The 19000-nt window shown below is 39.0% G+C and overlaps 2 protein-coding genes across 15 annotated transcripts in view; one reads left to right on the top strand and one right to left on the bottom strand.

Moving 5' to 3' along the window:
* Positions 1-17552, bottom strand: part of LOC109470402 (cyclin-dependent kinase 17-like) — a 60959-nt gene extending 43407 nt beyond the window's left edge. For all 14 annotated transcript variants that reach the window (XM_019769343.1, XM_019769351.1, XM_019769365.1 and 11 more), the window contains exons 1-2: positions 17363-17552; positions 8361-8634 (exon numbers count right to left, since the gene is read on the bottom strand). In XM_019769343.1, the coding sequence (XP_019624902.1) occupies positions 8361-8478 (118 nt within the window). In that variant the 5' untranslated portion in view covers positions 8479-8634; positions 17363-17552. The remainder of the gene's footprint in view (positions 1-8360; positions 8635-17362) is intronic.
* Positions 17553-17599: 47 nt separating this feature from the next.
* The window catches only part of LOC109471507 (UDP-xylose and UDP-N-acetylglucosamine transporter-like), a 14663-nt gene continuing 13262 nt past the window's right edge, over positions 17600-19000 (top strand). The window contains exons 1-2 of the mRNA XM_019770848.1: positions 17600-17774; positions 18397-18510. Coding sequence (XP_019626407.1) covers positions 17698-17774; positions 18397-18510 — 191 coding nt within the window. The 5' untranslated portion in view covers positions 17600-17697. The remainder of the gene's footprint in view (positions 17775-18396; positions 18511-19000) is intronic.

Below are 19000 nucleotides of genomic sequence, written 5' to 3'. Positions count from 1 at the left end.
CCAGAACAAGCCGCTAGGGGGCCCAAACTCATGTGACTTCTTTCCAAGCACGAGAGCTACCATCCATCAAAATTTCATGACCCTAGCATGTCCAGATCGCGAGATATCAAAACCGGAAGTTGCGCTGCAGTACCAAGGGAAGCCACTAGGGGGACCAAAATCTAATCATTTCCAGTTTTCGTCACACCCTACCAACACACCAAGTATGAAACCAATCCATCCAGGCGTTCTTGAGTTATCTTGTTGACCAACAGACGGACGGACAGACGGACAGACGGACGGACGGACAGATAAACGCAACTGAAAATATAACCTCCATGACACATTTCATGGAGGTAAATATAACCTCCATGACACATTTCATGGAGGTAATAAGATGGGCCTTCCAGTTGAGGTGACATTTTGTACATTTTATTAAGTCATCCTGCCTTTTCGTCTAATAATATTTGAAGAGCTGTACGAACTTCTTGAGAAGAGTAGGGATGACCGAGTGCAATGAGGGCTACAAAGTACAGATAGTAATATATGTATCACACATTAGCAAGGGTGTCATGGGTCGTACAGGCTTGTCTATATTTGGGCCAGAGAAATGTAAATAGGTCCCGATGCCATGTGACTTGTCTGTCTGGTAAGTGTGACCAACATAAGGTCACCGAATGTTGGCTGTGATTCAAATGATTGTGATTCAAATTCCGCAATAACAAAAACAAAATTCACAGCCACTTTGTACAATTACCGGTGTCAGATGTATGCATTCAACTGTACCAGATAAGCCTCCATCCCCCTTCAGACTATACTATTCTTTAGCATATATACAGTCTTCAAATACTATATTGCAGCCATGGTTTATGCACCCACAAACATTTACTCTGGCGTCTACTGTTACTACTACAGTTTCAACTGTAAACTTGACAACAAAAATACCGCTAACTCTTCACTCGTTACATTTTAAGTGTTATACTTTACATGATTTACAATATCTGGTATCATTTTCACCGCTCAGACTATGGGCATTTCTGAGGTATATCACTTTCCCCAGGACGACCTTGACAGCTTCATCCCAAGGTCACAAGGTGGAACCTGCAGAATGGAACCCCCCACTGCTTATTGTCAATCCAGTAACACCCCATCCATCACCCATCAACACTGTGTACAGAAGTACCTTCCAAAAATGAAGGACTTTCATAATTATTTGCTTCCATTTTAGTATTTTGGACTGAGGATTTAGGCTATATGGTTGGGAGGGTGTTGGCCGAAAATATTGAAATAATTTTTTTTTACGGTTGAAAATCTGTACAGTTTTTTGGGGGGCCATTTTCTCTGCCAGCTTTTCTTTGTGTTTAGCTATTACCCTTGTGCATCTTTAGATGTAGTTTTTATCTACAATTCTTCCTCTTGGCATGGATGTCAGAGATTGGTACAAGACTACTAGAAAAATGGTATTCAAGTACATTTGTATAGTCTGGCCTTGCACCCAAATTTCATCACTTCAGGGACCTCCCTAAACAATGGAGCAGTGGAGCTCCTCCACCCAGTCCTTATCTCAGCTCCACCCTGTTAATTTTCAAAACTAGTGTTTTTACACCCTTTTCCAGGGTTCTTTGGTCAAATTTACCGATATTTCGCACCCTCCTCCATTCTGTCCTAAATTTCTGGGGAGATCCCTGCACTTTGAAAGTTTCTATCACATTTTGGCCACCAAATTTTGTGTTAGCTATAGCTACATCTGGGACCACTGCCAACATGGCCTCGGGCCAAAGTATTGTAACATGGAAGTGACATGAAGCTAACAATGTTCTCAGCTTAGCCATGTGTTTTGTCACTCAGAACAACATTCAATATGATTAACTATTCTGCCATGCATTTATGCATGACAAAGGCAACAAAATCCACACTTCCCATATCCTCCATGTTCTGTACAACAGTATCCCACCAATACTATTTGTATGTCCCCTTAAAATATTGTGTAAATTTATTTGCCTCAACCTCTCTATATATTTTCCCACTATTATCTGGCAAACATGACTCCCAGGCCAGCAGCTTTTAGAACCTAACTTCCTGTGTCTGACCTTTTGTGGGCTTAGTTAGGTAATTCCACAAACCTAAGTGCTGTCACACACAAACAGACAAGCACACCCAAAACAATACCTCAGTGCACTGGGGTAAAAATTCTGACTGAGAACCAAGGAACTAAATTGTGGGGCCTCAACTGACAAGAGTAGTTTACACTAAGAGACAGCCAAAGGGCCAAAGGTGTCTCCACCAACATATACATGTCTGTATAATAAATAGGCCTCTAGAAAGAATTCTGAAAGGTTTCCTTTCAACAAAACACTGGGAGGCATTCATCTGTCCAGTTGTCATGGTTTCTTAAATTTGATATTCCACACAAGTACATGCTATTTACCTCCACAGGATGTTTCATTTCACCAAGTTGTGGTTCTTTGATGTACAGAACTTGGCCCAAAACTACACAATTAAAATGATGATTCCTGACTGCCAAAAATAGAGGATATTTCATTTCAATTGGAAACTTACCAAGCTGTCATTTTTTATGTATGGGTTCTTGACCCAAAGCTACACAATGAAAATGATGGTTTGTAAATGTTGCCAAAAATAATCACTACTTGAACTTGAAGCACCGATTTTCATTTAGCTTTCAAACCAAACAAGTGAACGTATTCATGAATCAAGTCTTTCCTCAAAATTTCTTCTTTTGTTTGTGAAGTTATTTTTAAGTACCGGTAGTTCTTTAAAATCTTCAAGTGGTTGTCATGTTTCAACTTTCATGACAATTATCTGGCACTTGGGTATTCAAACAAGTGTGTCAGGAAGCCCCTTATCAAAGCCATCTTTAAGGTCACCACCTCTTGCATACCTGTCAGGAGTTTAAACGATCCACCTGTGCACCCAAAATCCATTGTTTTCCCTACCATTTGCCTTGGTATGCTGAAAATGTTAACCGTCACAAATTTGAAACATTGCCGCTGAAAACATTCGTTCACCTATGAAATTGCCAGAAACCTAAGCTCCGAAAAATCTACCTTTTCTCTTCAATTACTGTAATTGCATTTACTTTCGCTGTGGATTAATATTCTCACAGCTTTTTGCAGTATCCGATTAAAACACAATCATGCTATTGTAAATATGTGATTCCACTATACAACAGAATTGTTTCAACAACCGTACACGTGAACTTCAAATACAACCAATTCTTCTTTTTCCTTCACACCGCAAAATAAATCCACCCGTGAAATGGTTTATGCATTTACTATAACTCAGCATGCCTGACCTAAGCTAAAATTCCTATCACCATATTTTACAATATTTGAAAAATATCATTGCACATACTGGCATGATCCTCAAAAACTGCCAGAATAGCTAAGAGTGGCTTAGATTTCATCCGTGTATCATGACTGCCCCGCAGCTACGATTATGAACTGGTATGCAGGGTTATATAACATCCTTCTAAAAGGTTACCTTGGAAAGCAGGGATCAGTTGGAAATGCCAGGGCTAAAAAGGAACCATAAGTCTCTCTAAATGGCTCCCCTTTAGGTGGATAATAGGAAAGTGAAACTGATAGTCTTAGTAAAATAAAAGGTTAACAGATACCCCACTTCAGAGGGACATGTGGGATAAGTGCTGTTCAAAGCCCGCACACATCGGACAGTTGTATCCAAATAAGAAACAAGTCTATGCATAAATCCATATTAAAGTTTCAAAACCTCTTGCACAAGATTTGTTTGGTTTCAAAGAATTATGTATCTTGACCAACCACAGGAAAACAATAGGATTTGAACATCTAGAACATCAAGATACATGGACAGTAGATCTGATGTGTAATGTTGATACTGAAAAGTATCATTTTGAGCTATCTGTTTTCAAAGAGGAACTCACAAGGGGGCCAAACAAACAGGAAGAGATTCAGTTTCAGGACAAAAATCCATTAATATACATGTGAGAGGCAAGTAAGGGTCTGGTCACATTTGAAGTATGATCTGAACATAGGAGAAAGCAGGCCGATTTACATGCAGGAAAAATTTGATGTACAGAGTTTTCACTGTCAGTTTTTGACCCCATCTAAATCAGGACTAACAGGCCTGTCACATTTGGTGTATGATCAAAAACTGAGAGAAGCAAGAAGCCTTGGGACAGTTGGTTGGTTTTCCTTTGGTGTGTGTATAAGCGTGTGTAAGGTTGATGACTCAGCAGATATTCAAACCCGGACCTCTTGGTTCTGAGCTGAATACTCTGCAGTTACTCCACACGACCCCACATTGCCCAGGTGTCATGAAAAAATTAGCTGTCTTGTTAGTTGTTACCAAAAGTCTCATTCTGTCTTATAGAACTTGAAGATAGATCCTTGGACTGTCACTGCCTGCTTTGAAATTCTACTGCATCAAAAGATTTAACATTCAGATTACACTCAACAACTATACATTCTCTGAATGCATCAATTAACATACCAGGCTTCTCAAGTAATTGTAGGTAGACACATTTCTGGCAAAGACATGTACACCACTTCCTGATTTGTCTAAGAATTTGAGCTTTTTTTTACCACGCTACTCAATTTACAAAACAGCTTTCAATCATTGATATCAGGAGCTACAGATTCCAATCCAAGGACTGCACAAGGATTTCATCGGTATGTTAAAGAGGAAAAGGAAGATCAGTTAAAGTCACAAATGACTTGAAGGTCATCTGACATATGACCTTGTCTGTCTAGATATAACGTAACCAGAAGTCGCTATGGATAACATTTTAAATCAATCCATTACAAATTTTACTACTCTCCTGCTCTCCAGCTCAATTGTAAGATAAAAATCTTATTTTGCACCAAAGATGTTTCAGCAATTTCAAACATGAGGCAAAATGAAGTCTACAGAAGTCCTTCTTGCCAGAAACACCTAAGATGCAAGATAAGAGAAATTCTTGAGATGACGTCAATAGATCGACCTTTAAGATTACACGCCTTATTGTCACCTTGACTTTCAAACCAGTGATACTGAGAAGGACCATTCTTTGACATTGACCTTGGGGTGCTAATAAGTATATCTGATTGATATTGAACTTAATTTGAAGGCTATTCCATTGTGAAAATATGTGAAGGGGTGGTCAGAAGGATTTCATTAACGACTGCCCAAGACTTTTGTTCTTACTTTTCCCAAGCCTTTTGTTCTTTCTTAAAAAAACATAAGTAGCCAACATTCTCTGAGAAAAACTACCAGTATCAAGTTTTGTCTGCAAAATGTCTTTCTCCCAACTACAATTTACTAACAGTCAATATCTAAAAGGCTGTGGAGCATTTTGTAAATTGGTCATCCCAAATTCCCTACTACAACATCAATACTCCCATTCCAATAACCCCTGTAGCACTGGACTTGTCTGGTCCTTTATTGAGGTTGCGACCTTGGCACCAACTTCAAGGTCAATCATTCTATAGACATGACAACTGACCTGTGCCCAGCTGAAGATCAATAGAGACTGTGGATATGAATACTGACATGTTATCACCGAGCAAATGTTCGGTTCACTTAGGTTAATGGTTCTGTTTGTCAAACTTTCAAAGATTGTAAGAGGGTTTACGTGCCTTTTTTAGTGAGGACTAGCAAGGTATTTTACTTCAACGTTAACCACAGCTTTAACTCAACGTTAAACGTCACTGGTGAATCAAATCAGTGTGCTCTTAGGTTTTTAGACTTTACAAAAGGGTTGCAGACCAAGGTTACACAGTACGTGTGTATTCTACATGTATGTCTCTTGCGTTGGTCCAGATTAAAAACACCCACTCTGTACTGCGAACGAGCATTAGATTTAAGAGACCTTGTATTTTCGTGGGCATCTTTGATACGCCTACTCACTTGATACCAAAAATACATTTCTTAGAAAGAACGCCTACGAAGACAGAAGTACTAAGTGTCAATTCGTGATGTTGGGTTGGTAAACAACTGTCATTTAAGACCTGGTAAGGATGGGAATTCCGTGGAAATCCTTTTTCTTGACAGACCCATGAGTGGGCCCTTTCCCACATTACAATTTTGATAGTTTCCAAACTAAATCAATATTGATAATTGCCATATCTCATTCCGCTTAACAATATCTAACTGCAGTGAATTTATCTCAGTAAGATGCATAATCTTTTGTAGGTTCAAATACATCAAAAGATTAAGTAAAACCACATTCTAAATGACTTTTGAAAGCATTAATTTTGAGTGTATGAAACTACCAGTATGTTTTGTAAGAAAGATGCACCCATCTGAAAACACACAAAACAACGCATAAAAACAAGCTAAACCCCACTCAGATTTTTGTGTTGATGTAAACAAGCTTGTCTGGGTACATGTAAGTAACAGACATATAACTCACAGATGATGAGTAGATTACCGGTATATTATCCTGTAGAAAACACATTATCTCAGTCTATATTGTATATCCACCCACACACTTCAAGCTTGGATCAACAGTGCCCAAATATGGCTACAGCAACTGGTAAATATCTGATCTCAGGAAATTGCCAAAATTTACTGCAAAACGGTTGATGGCTGTTGACAACAAAGCTGTACACTTTGTTACTGTAAGTCATCAATTATTTGTGGTGTTTTTATGTTTGCTGTTTTGGCAGTGAGCTCTGGCTATGAAAACATCACACTACAAATATGGTGTCATTGCTGTGTTTGGTTTTGTGTCTAACAAAAACTCTTACTTCTAAGTCAGAATGCTTCAATACTACACCATGGTTCAAAATTCATTTTTGGAAACAGGTACTAAATATTAAGTTTCATGTCAATACGTACCAAATTCTACCTTTCTCCAATGGCTATATTTAGAAAGGCAATGAAACTGAATTTGACAGCGGATGAAATATTGACTATTCAATATATTAATGCTACCAATATCTTTTTCTCCACTGACATTTTGGCCTTGGGAAGATTTTATATTGCCTTCCCTTTATTACATTTCATACAAAGCCCTCCCAAGTGTATGTGGACGAACGTAACTCATGCACAATTCAACATATACCCAATAAAACTATAAAATATGTATAATTTTTTCATTCTATATATCATGAAAAGCCTTGTTGGAATATTACAAAAACCTTTTCCTGAAAAGTGCATAGTGGCAGCAAAAGATGTCTTCGATTTGCCTGAAGATATAGCAGATGGATGTATAACACGTAAAAATGTAACTGTACTTGAGTTTGAAAATGAAAAAAAATACAAGGCACAATTCGTATTTAATGTTTTGTAAGATTCATTTCCTAACTTTGAGAAATGAAATTCTATATTGCACAGCATCATTCAAAAATACCATAAAAACAACTCAAGCGATACATTGTTCCATATCATTAAATGAATGTGAATTGAACTTGGGAGATGTATTTTCATCAGAGTTAATATCTGGAACGACGGGTAATGCTTTACGACTACCACCAAATGCCACTTTACGACCTTTATGCAATACCTACGTGTACCAAAGCTACCACTAGGGGTAATTGGGGTCAACAACCTTAAGATGCAGAATCCATGACACATATGAATGTCCATATTTGGTCATGGAGGACAGGTGCACTCGTACAAAATATGGAAATCAGTATGAAGCAATGGATCCATGTACGGGAACATAATATTAGTGATTCATGCATAATTAATATTTGATGATTGATATTCCTTGGTAAAAAAAAGCTGGAAAAAAATTCATGTGTTTTCAAATGGAATGCTGTGATTGGGGTCGTTGACCCTAATCGGAGTCTAGACAGGGATTAGGAATTCTGGGATAATCACTTCCCAGGAAAACTGATGGAAAATTCAGCCGTGCAGAAACGTGCATGATGTTACAGACCAACACAGCGTTAATGTTCATGATGTTACGTTAGTACATATACTTAGTAAGAGCATGTTCATTTGGTAAAAAATGTAGTCACAAATATTAACAACATTAACAGTATCACGTATGGCATTATTTCCAGGTTGTTTAGTAGTAAACAAAATTGTGGCTTTTTCCCATTTGGCTCATTTTAAAATCTCTCATCTGTTAGAATGTTATCAATGTTTTCCACCAGACAATCCAAGTATTAGATAAAATCTGTTTTTACAAAAATGGAAAATTCACTTTCTGTCTAACAATTCTCAGAATCTGGTTTAACCACGAAATAAGGAAAATCTCACTAGACAGATAAAAAAAATGAGGATACCTACATTCATTCACTCACTCCATCCAAAAACTCATCCAACATCAATTCTTTCATTCCACTCATTCTTTCAAGCTAACCCATCCATTCAAAAACATTTTCAGTCATTCTTCTTTTGCTCTATCCTTTCTATTAAACAGTGGTGATGATGAAATAGTGACCGTGTCTTACCGTTATCCTTGGCATTGCTCTCTTCTATGTTCATACTCTCGGCCAGTTCCGACAGACTTTCGTCTACTCCTCTTCCACCGCGTAGCGTCAGAGACAACCGCCGCTTTATCTTCTTCATCTTCCTCTTCTTTCCTTCCTTTTGTCCTACTTACACAAAGACGTCTGGTTGGTTTTTTGAAGCTCCTTGAAGCTTAATTTCCGACCGCTCTCAGTTCAAGTTCCTTGTTTGTTTGTTTTTTCAATCAATGACTTCAGGGCTTGAAAGTTGTAATACCTGTAAAGAAAGAAGGAAAGACATTCAAACCTTTGTATCATATCTACATCTAGCTGGTCCTCTTTTATGTTCACCTTCACAAAAGGCCTAGAAAAACATACTGTTTTTGCTCCGTTTCTTCTTCTTCCATTCCAAATAAATAAGGTCAATGACCTTAACCAGACGGCTGTTACCATGGTAACTAAGGCCAGCACAACCCATAGAAGTCTTTAATACAGTGCTCACCAACTATTTGCATCACTGACATTGGCATAAACCTGGGAACTGCATAAAATTCTGAAAACCCAAACCATTTCCCATTCACTACATTATAAATTGCATGGCATAATTGCATGAGCTGTTTTGACTTTAACCTGATATTGGACTAAAATATTTCCAAGTCAATGGCACACTGACCCAGAAATACGTGAAAGAAATACATGTAACTTGTTGCATGTCAGAAAATCCGCATGAAGTCCATTGTTATTCATTCATTATCACCCCTGCACCCTCCATTGTCATACACTTTCTCTGTTGTCACTTCCTTCTGGACAGGTGAGAACCCCCAATCACTCAATGATGATTATGTGAAAAGAAGTCCTTTGTTCCTTTTTGGTGTCCTTGATTGGACTGTTGTTTTAGGTTTTGTGTGTTAGCCCTGTTCATCATGAGTTTCTGAATGCGACTTGAAGATTAGAATATGGTACATGTATGTAGTTGTGGGTGAAAGTGAGTATATAAATGCCAATAATGATAGTTAACATCATGTTTGTGGTTGTTTCAATTGGCCCCAGCCCAGTATCATCCATAACCAACTGACCTCCCCTCCCTGTCGGTCGTGTGGACTCTCCTAAGGTTATTGGACTAAACCTGTTATAGGAATAAAATTCCCTGACAAATCGTCCATGCAAATAACAGGAGAGCACTGTACTTTATAACAGTACTATTGCTAAAGAAAACCCTGAAATGATGTTTACAATTCTAGCTATGCATAATGTATTTCATTTCAACATTTCGTGGTCTACCCCTTAATTACTTGCTTAAATTTAGAGCAGAAGCTTTAAAACAGCAGCTATTGACGTAAACAATGACGTCAATGGGTTTCAAATTTCTATATTGTCTAGCATGAATGTTTGTAGTGAAGGTGTAATTTTTGCTGTTGTTACTGTTCTTTTATTTTATCCTTGAAATGTTTCATTTGCAAGGCCAACTTAGACCAATTTTTCAAGAACATGAAAAATAATAGAAAAATTTCTTTTTAAATTTTAGCCAGTTTGGAACAGAATAAAAAGACATGTACTAACTACTGGTAAACACTGCCTCTTTATTGGAAGCAGATATTGGAAGGCTAACCTTTATATACCAAAGCCTGCTTTATCTGTTTATAATTAGCACTCAACACTTATGTCAAATCAATGAGTATGGTAGTTGAACACATACCGATACCACTGAACTAGCCCTGGCTGTAGTGCTTGCGGCCCAAGGGCTATTGAAATAGAAATGGGAACCACCTTGCAATTCCCCTACCTGAAAATTCTTAAGTGCAAACCTACTAATGCTAGGTGTGTGTTGACCTGTATGTGATCCCCATTTCAAACCTGAACCTTTCTGATGGACAGTAGAACAACCTTAATGGAAACATGCCGCACTATCGATTCCTTCCCGCCACCTCCCAAGAATGACCTTTATGTTTCCAAGGAACTCTGATCGTGTGAATTCCATCTAAAAATTCCCAAGAACATCCAAGAAGGCCATGTTAGCCACAGACGTACATCAAAATGTTAAAACTGCTTACATTTGTACCTCTATGGTTTACAGGGGTTTTCATTTTGGTGTGTGTGTTTGTGTGTTTACTTGATAGTTATTTCCACATGTTAGGCAATTGTCGAAGCCAGGGACATACAGGAAGTTAGGTCAAAGGTCTCATTTTCCTGTCTTCAATTTCCTGCTATGTAGACATTAGACAATATCTGTTACGTTATGTTATGGGAGCTGGTGGTAAAATGAATAGACAGAATCAGCTGGAAAAATGAATGAAATATTATAATTTAATGAAGGAACTCACATAAATGTTTGAAAAATATTTCTGTAATCTAGACCTTTTGCTGGCTACGTATATGTAAGCATTTCCAGTCATGACTTATTTATAAAAGGATAGTAATTACAAGGTACATGTTCACACAGTTAAGACACCTGAAACAACCTGGCCCTTTCTGCGAGGACCGACCCCACCCAAACATTGATCGCCGCCATGTCAGATGACCAGACCACTCCATGTGGTTGTAACCAATTTCCCATCAATTGACGGGTATCGACGGCTGCCGTAACAGCTGAATGGACACAACGATCCAACGTCATTCAAATTCATCATGTCAAGTACAGGGGAGATCCCAAATCTTCTGTCTTTATAACCTCTACCTAAAGAGGGGCTGTATGACGTCAGTATGGTACAGTAAATTCACTTATTTTCACAGGGATTCAATTTCATAGTAGGATGGAAGGGGGGGGGGGTTCCACAGTGTTTCAAGTACACGGTTAAAATTATTCTGTAGTACAGTCACAATTTGCAGTGTCATCGTTTAACCTTGAAAATAAGTCTGCCCCAAATCTTTCAAGATTTACAGTATTCACTGTCACGCTGCTGTGTAATGAACAAGTCTGCACACTAACCCACTTAGTGGAACACATGTAACCTGTTAAAAATTCAGTCAGTCTCATCCAGTGTCCTTTTTTCCTGGGACGATCCATACCGATTCGGCGAAACTTTCTAATCTAACTCCGGACCAAAACTACATCGATCCCGCAAAAGTTGAAACCCGCCATGATTATTTCATGAACACCGAGATTCAATTAGGTTTTATGGCCATTCTCTCTGGAACCTGTACTTTACTTCTGCGGCAGAGTAAAGCCGAATGACATGTTTAGAGGCTTGCTAATGCAGTTACCATGTAAGAAACTGGGTCACTGGGATTACAGGAGTTGCAGAGATGGGAGGTTTGGTGCAGCTGACTATCAATCACAACATTTCCCACCACAGAACATGACATCCCAGTTTCTAACTTCCAGGAAGCATGTTGATTTATGGGCCCTGATATGAAAAAAAAAAGTGTACAGTTTTTAATATCTGATTACTATATAGAGAAAGCAAAATTGCAAGCACCTTGTCAAAACTAACATCTATCAAGTCACTTGCTTATATACAGGTTTACCGGTAGACTTTTCTTCACTAATAATATATAAATAGTTTATTTGCAAATTGACACAAAACTAAAACAACATTGCAGCCTTATAATACAATGAAAAAAAAGGCTGAATTATGCAGTTTCAGGGAACACACAATTGTACAAATTTCTGATATTCTGATATCATCTGATACAATATTATTGTACTAATCTCTGAAAGTCACTTATCACTGGTCACTCAGATGAAAGAGAGCTTAACACAGTACATCTGAAACATCTGATTCTTCACAGAATTTATCCAGGTGCTTCATTTACTTTGTTTTGTGCAATTTTTTGGGTAATTTAAGTTCTGCCCGGATGTCTAACCTTCATCGATGTATCAAAATAAATACTCGTTTTTTAAAACCATTTTGAGTACCTTTTAATGCTTGACAAGACATAGTGTGTACCAGTAACATGTCCTTCCTGCTACCATAACGGAAGCATCCTGTCTGATCTCAGAGATTACAGAACTGATAACTCCACATTCTCAAACCCTGACTAGACTTCCTTTCCCTGCTTACCAAAACAAAAAGTCAAATTTCTCATCAGACACTTCTTTAGCATCTGATTGTTAGGGTAAAGAAATTAAAGTGGCCCTTTTGTGTTTGAAGGACAACAGACATGTGTTGTTGACATGTTGATGCCCCCAACAAAGACCTGCGACCTTGTGAAAATGAAAGAAGGTCTTGCCAAAAAAGGGCATAGAAAGTTCACTCAACAATCTGTGAAAGTTAGCCATTACCAGTACTGTACTAACTCTTTCCATGCAAATATCATATTTTGATATTTTTCACAATCATTTTTCGTTCATCAATAATATTATCTATAAGCAAATCTGTCTTATCTAAAAAATGTTACAAACAAAAATTCCATTAAAATAAGCTTAGAACATTGAAAGCTGCCCTCAATATCAATAAACCTTAGATCATCTACAGTACACGTTAGCCTGGCATCCAATATGTAAAAGGTGGCTGAAATGTTTGATTTTAGGGTAGGATTACTAGGAAAGCAAATATTTTCCTTCCATTTGGTACCATCTGCCACTGGATTTACCAGTGAGTAGAAGTAAACCCTGTCCAAGGATGGCAATATTAGACCAGGAAGATGGGGCTTTTCTGCATCCATATCCTTATATCCCATATCACCGGCCTTTGGCATAACACACCAGCTTCGCAGGCATGCAGCGCTGCAGCAGCTGGTTGTATTACACTAAATGACCTGTTACACCTAATCTTTGAAAATCTAACTGTATACGGTGATAACGGAAACACACAAACACACACACACAAACAAACAAACACTCACTAAACAAGGCCAAATAGTTGTAAAAAAAGGTACTGCAATTATCTAAATTAGAGTGACAGATCACAGCAGTTGACAGGTTCAAATTTTATCCCTTTTTCCCCCAAGCTCACAAAAAGGCAATAACCACTTGACCAGCTGGTAGCCTGTTGTTTTGTGAGGCACTTAAAATACAAGTACTGTTCATTTCACGAGCAGCATGTAGCTCCTTTATTGTCTGACAGTTAAAGTCTGTGCAACACTGATTTTTAGCAGTCAAAATTGGAACTTAAAACAACAGACATGAATTTTAAGGGACGTTTCATGAATTTTATGTTATCCCTAATGAGTTCCAAAAATCTGCAATTTTACGTAATGCGTATGGAATTTGGAAGACTTTCGGTGTATCATACAGTAAAACATAGCCAGCCCTCTTGAATTAGAAAGCATACTAGTATTTGGAACCCCCCTCAAGTCACAAGCATAGTCTGAACCCTGTACACACTCCCATCATGTAGAAACTATCTCTGCTTTTTGGATTATATGAGGCTGAAAGATGCGAGGGAATAATATCAATCAGTACTGTCTATAATATAGTAATATGGCGGAGGGGGGGAAATAATATTACCTCCATTCCAGGTGGCCCCATTACGACAGGGGTGAGCGCAGCTAATACGATATTAGTGGCACGATCCATCTTCCCGCGTACAAATCGCTGAGGGCGTGTCGTACCCAGAACCGTGCTTTATCCTAGACCAGGCTCAGGCACAGTTCTGGACAGTCCACGCATGCATATCCAGAACCATGCCTAGGGAAATCTATGTTCTTGGATAGGCGGAGACCATCCAGAACAAATGTGTCTGATCCCAACCCCCTCCCCCCTCAACCTACCTACTTGAGAATGTCCTCACCTCACCTCACAGTAGACCTATCCCCTAACCTCAACGGGGGTTTGTTGGGACACTATAGAATGTCTAGTGAATGTAACTGGAATTTAAATAAATTCAGATAACTTTTTGCTGAGTTTGTGGCACTGAAACCGTGAGTGAAAGTTTCACAGCACAATGAATATGAAGAGTTCCCTGTGTAAGTTTTTTAATTTGCAAGTGAAACTAGCGTAGGAACACATATGCATGACAGAGGTCAGTCTCACTATGAAAAATAGGGAACATAACTTCAATGGAAATATTTCCTGACTTACAGTAGTTCTCTAACAAAGCCTGTGAAAGGATACCCCTGTCCTGTATGTGATAGAAGTAAGACAGATGTATGCTATGTTGACTGACTGATGGCATGTGCTATTACATACCCTGCCTACAAAGAACAGCCAGGCACTATTGTAACATGTAGCTCCAGGCCTCCCTACCATTGATGCAAGACAGATCATTTATAATGCTAACCCAACCGAAAATCAGGCTGTGTTACACAATTTCTCACTGTCAGAGGCTGAATCTTCCCTTACAGCTTGTGATCATTAAAAACGTTTAAAATTCTAGGGACCTGACCAGTGGAAATGCTGCTAGTAGAAGTATGATATTAAATCTTTCTGTCACAAAAGATTTGTTATGCAATCATTCACTTTTCAAATAGTAACGACTTTTGAAAGACATATTTGAAAGTCAAATTGTTCTGTGAGAAACCAAAAACAAGCTAGTAGTACCACATTATCAATTAGGACTAATTTAGAAGACACAATTACTAGTACTTCAGGATAATAATAATAAAGAACAAGTGTGTGTGCTTGTTATCTTTTTGTTTGTATCAAATGATTTGAGAAATGGATTAAAACAATCTGAGGCAATACTTAACAGTAGAGTGCTACATAACATGTGAAATACCATGGTAAGCACTTTAAACTAACCCTATAACTCACTAGCTGTTAACAGTTCACAAAGGTACAACTGCACGTATCATCTGTTGTCAACAAAACTGACAAAAGGAGTTTAACTCCTTCTGAAAGGCCAAATTCCCCGCTGGCATGTCTTGTTTACTTGTGCCAATTGCCGGTGACCTTTTGACCTCTTGGGCATTCTTCGTTCAAACGTTAACCTTCCTGCTTTCTAAACATGAGTTTAGGGTGTATCCTTCCCAATACGGAAATACCTGTATGAATTATTGAAATTAGTGTATACATGTATTGTACTGCATTGTAATAGTATATAAAAGTCTATTTGTATTTCTGGTGTTAGATATTCTTTTGAAAACTGAACCCCTTTGTAGCTGGATACAGGCATGTAGTGACAGTATGGCCTGATTTCCATAATCACACTTTTAGAAATACTTCAACGATTCTGTCGAACCTTAATGAAATTTACTAGCCAGGCGTATGACTGATTCCTGGGCTCAAAATCCAATCAATGTGCTACAGCTGTCCCTGAGGTATTTTATCATTTGCATGTTTTGAAGCACCAGACTAGGTGGTATGATGATGTATCATCTACTACTGTAGATCTTGAAATGTTCACGGTGGTTATATTTTCATGGCAATCTCTACTCTAGCATTACATTAAGTCAACATGAATATGCTTTTTCCAATGGATTACCATTATGCACAAAATCCTTGTCAGTTTTTCATTGTTCCTTTTCGCTAAACTCCAAGCAGATGTAGGAAGGCAAAACCATAATTTTTTCTAGCCCCTCATTCCTCATAAAACTAGATAACTTAAATAATGACAATTTGTTGCATATCTTTGGAAAACATTAGGATTTGGCCATCCTACATCTGCTTGAGGATTAGCTCTTTTTTGCCCACTGTAACTTAAGTTATACTTCCTTGTGGACAAATTCAAAACAACTTCAACTCTCGGTACCAAGATATCTTTTGCTGAGAGGCAGCTGCTGCCCTGTCATTGTGCCTTCACCAAGACATAAGTACGTCTGATTAACCGTTGGACACGGCATGTATTCTAACTGAGACATTCCAAGCAGCCTCCAACGGTTTCCTTGGTCTCTTCTGTATCAAATCGTCCCTTTCCACTACACTTCTACAAAAAGGAGGTATCCATCTTTTTCAACGATAATGTTCCCAACAAAATGAAGATTTTTTTCACATCTTGCCTTTGTAACTAATCTGCATATTTTTTTCCCATGGAAAAATATATCTACTAGCATACATCACACATGTGAAAAGCTAAAAGGAAGGCAAATAATACAATGTACATTGATGAATGTTAGACATCCAGGTAATGCCACTACTAATGGAAAATACATTTGTACAAGGAACTTGTTACTCAAGCAACTGGATTAGGACATTAAAGTAGCATCCACTACTTTTTGTCAATGACTGACGGAATCTATCCAGTTGCTTGAATAACCATTTCCTTGTGTACAGACAACGTATATTACATATCTAGTGCAGATTATACAATTGATTACTATAGCAATCCAAACTTTGAGTACTAAAGAACCGTTCATGCAGTTTTACTAAACTTCAGATTTCAATTTTTGCCCCCCCCCCCCCAGAAACCGGAAGTGCAGTGAAAACGCCAGCCCTGACGCTTGACTACTAGTATGTGCCTTGCGATCACAGAACAATGCCGAGAATTCTAAGGACGATCAGACATTGTTTACACGGCGAAGATGACATCCACCAGTCTTCGTCCCCCCACCCTGACGTTTGGGGACAGACCGCCGCGGCTGAAACGCAACCCTGAAGCCGGAATCCGACCTGCATTCAGCTACAATAAAGCCAGTCTTTATGCTCGGGTCATAAGGTCCCATAGCAAGCCGGCCGAATTAAAATGCAGCCTGGAGTGTACAGTTTGAAAAAACACATTTTTTCCACGCTAGTGCCTATCAACGGTTTATTTCCACGATTTACATGCATGCAAGGATGTGTTTTATTTCTTGACAAGATGGTCTGAAAAGGGTTTAGAGCTGATGAAAATCATGCAACGGGGGGTACAGGAGAAAAATTCTGGAAACACCTCGATCATTTTTTTGCGGTCAGTCTGGTGTGCAAATACAGTGGCTTTGAGTGTTGAACCAAGACTAGCCTAGACGTCATCGATTATGGTGCGGAAAAATGAAAAACAAAGTTGTGGACGCTCGGAGGGATATGCAAGATTGTAAACAGTCCTTTCTTGGTTATTTAAAATTTTTAGTTTAGCCGCACGCGTGACCTGGTCGGCACCAGACGGGTAGCAGTTTGCACTGAGGTCATCGTCTCCAAAAAACACACAGAAGCCCAAAAACCGAACCTGTCATTCGAGAAGGGGGGCTATATTTACGCCAGAAGCACGCACCTGATCGCTCTGTAACTCCGCCCGGATAAAGTATGGAGTCTTCTCCGTCGATCCGTGCCGTTCTCGCGAAGTTGTTTGACGGGAAACACGCGTTGGAGCCCGCTGAAGTCACCACAGCCCTCTCCGTCACTTACCCATCGCCTCCATTTTCTTCTTGCCTTGGCTGACGAATTTCCCAGCAGGCCGCGCGAGGGAAATTACTCCCCAGCTGACCAATCAGAAGGCTCCATTCCTAACCAGCTGTCAGCCGGCCGGTGTTTCTCACTGTTTACCTGTTTATTTCGCCTTTTAAAGCTGGATTTTTTAAAAGTAGAGAGCTAGAATTTGCTGAAAGGATGCACCCTGCTGTCGCTATCGCCCTGGTTTTCGCCGGATGCTGCAGTAATGTGGTTTTCCTGGAGCTGCTGGTCACGTAAGTAGTCGGGAGTCTTGCAGCCGACGTGGCCACCCCCCTCCCCACTCAACTAACATGACTCCTAACAATTAGTAACATGCCTACATGTAAGTTGATACAATATCTAAACAGATACTAGACTCCTCCCCCCGCAGCCAGTCGTCTGTTTGACGATTCACCGCCACCTGCACATTTTGTCTGTAAAAATTTAACGTTAAGTTTCTAAAATTCACTGTAAATCACCGGTGATCATACCATATCATACAGGAACGGGAATGTCTCTCAGGAACTCGGGGGGATCAGGGTACCCAGGGCTAGAACAAACAGACTGTATAATTCATTCTTACATTACTCAATCCGTCTATACAACAGCCAAATGAAGGCTTAGTGCCTCTGTGTATAATGTAAGTGTTGTGATGTCTCTAATGTACTTTTGCTAAGTGACTCGTGTTTACTTTTTGTTAGGTCAACACAATTCAGTTGTACCATGTACTACTGCTATGTTGATTTTTATGAATAAAGTATAAGTATAAGTATATCATAAAATTATAGGAAAATAACCCAGCTATAATTTCAAACTATATAGGAGAGAGGAACCCTCCTGTCTGAAAATTATGTCTGATGTCTTGTTTCTGTCCAGAGAGCATCCAGGTGCAGGGAACATCGTCACGTTTGCTCAGTTCCTGTGGATCGCAGCAGACGGCTTCTTCTTCACCACAAACTTCGGCCGTAAAAAGCCAGTCATTCCTGTCAGGTACTAAAAATGCTATATACATGCATCACTCTCCTAGTGTCAGGTCGCATATGTCGAACGATGGCAAATGGAGGGCACATTCTTGGGTTGTGCAAATGTCATACAAAATTCAGCTGTCTTATGTAGGAAAGATAGTACCAACGTTCTCTAAAGGTTCAAAGTACAATGTATTACATGTAATGTTACAAAAAATGTTTACCTGGGTCGTCTTTTTTTGCTAAAAAGGTTTTTCTCCATAATGATAGTCAGACACAGTGGAATGGGATCATAAGACACGTACGGAACCCATCAGTTCACAAGTAAAGAAATCAATCAAAAGGATGGACGAATGGATTTTATTCAATATCTGCACCGTTTAAACTAAAGTAGGAAGCTTTCGAATTGATCACTGAGCTCTTTTTTGAAACGCCGTTTAATTATACTAGTAGTTCACCAGATCTCCTCAACTACCGGTAGTCATATAGAATCCACAGGACTACAGCTTTATGTG

This window comes from Branchiostoma belcheri, unplaced genomic scaffold (assembly GCF_001625305.1).
Source record: "Branchiostoma belcheri isolate BF01 breed outbred unplaced genomic scaffold, Haploidv18h27 scaffold10, whole genome shotgun sequence".
Lineage (NCBI taxonomy): Eukaryota > Metazoa > Chordata > Leptocardii > Amphioxiformes > Branchiostomatidae > Branchiostoma > Branchiostoma belcheri.
Note: the sequence above shows the minus strand (reverse complement) of the source record. Positions and strands in the feature narration are given on the sequence as shown.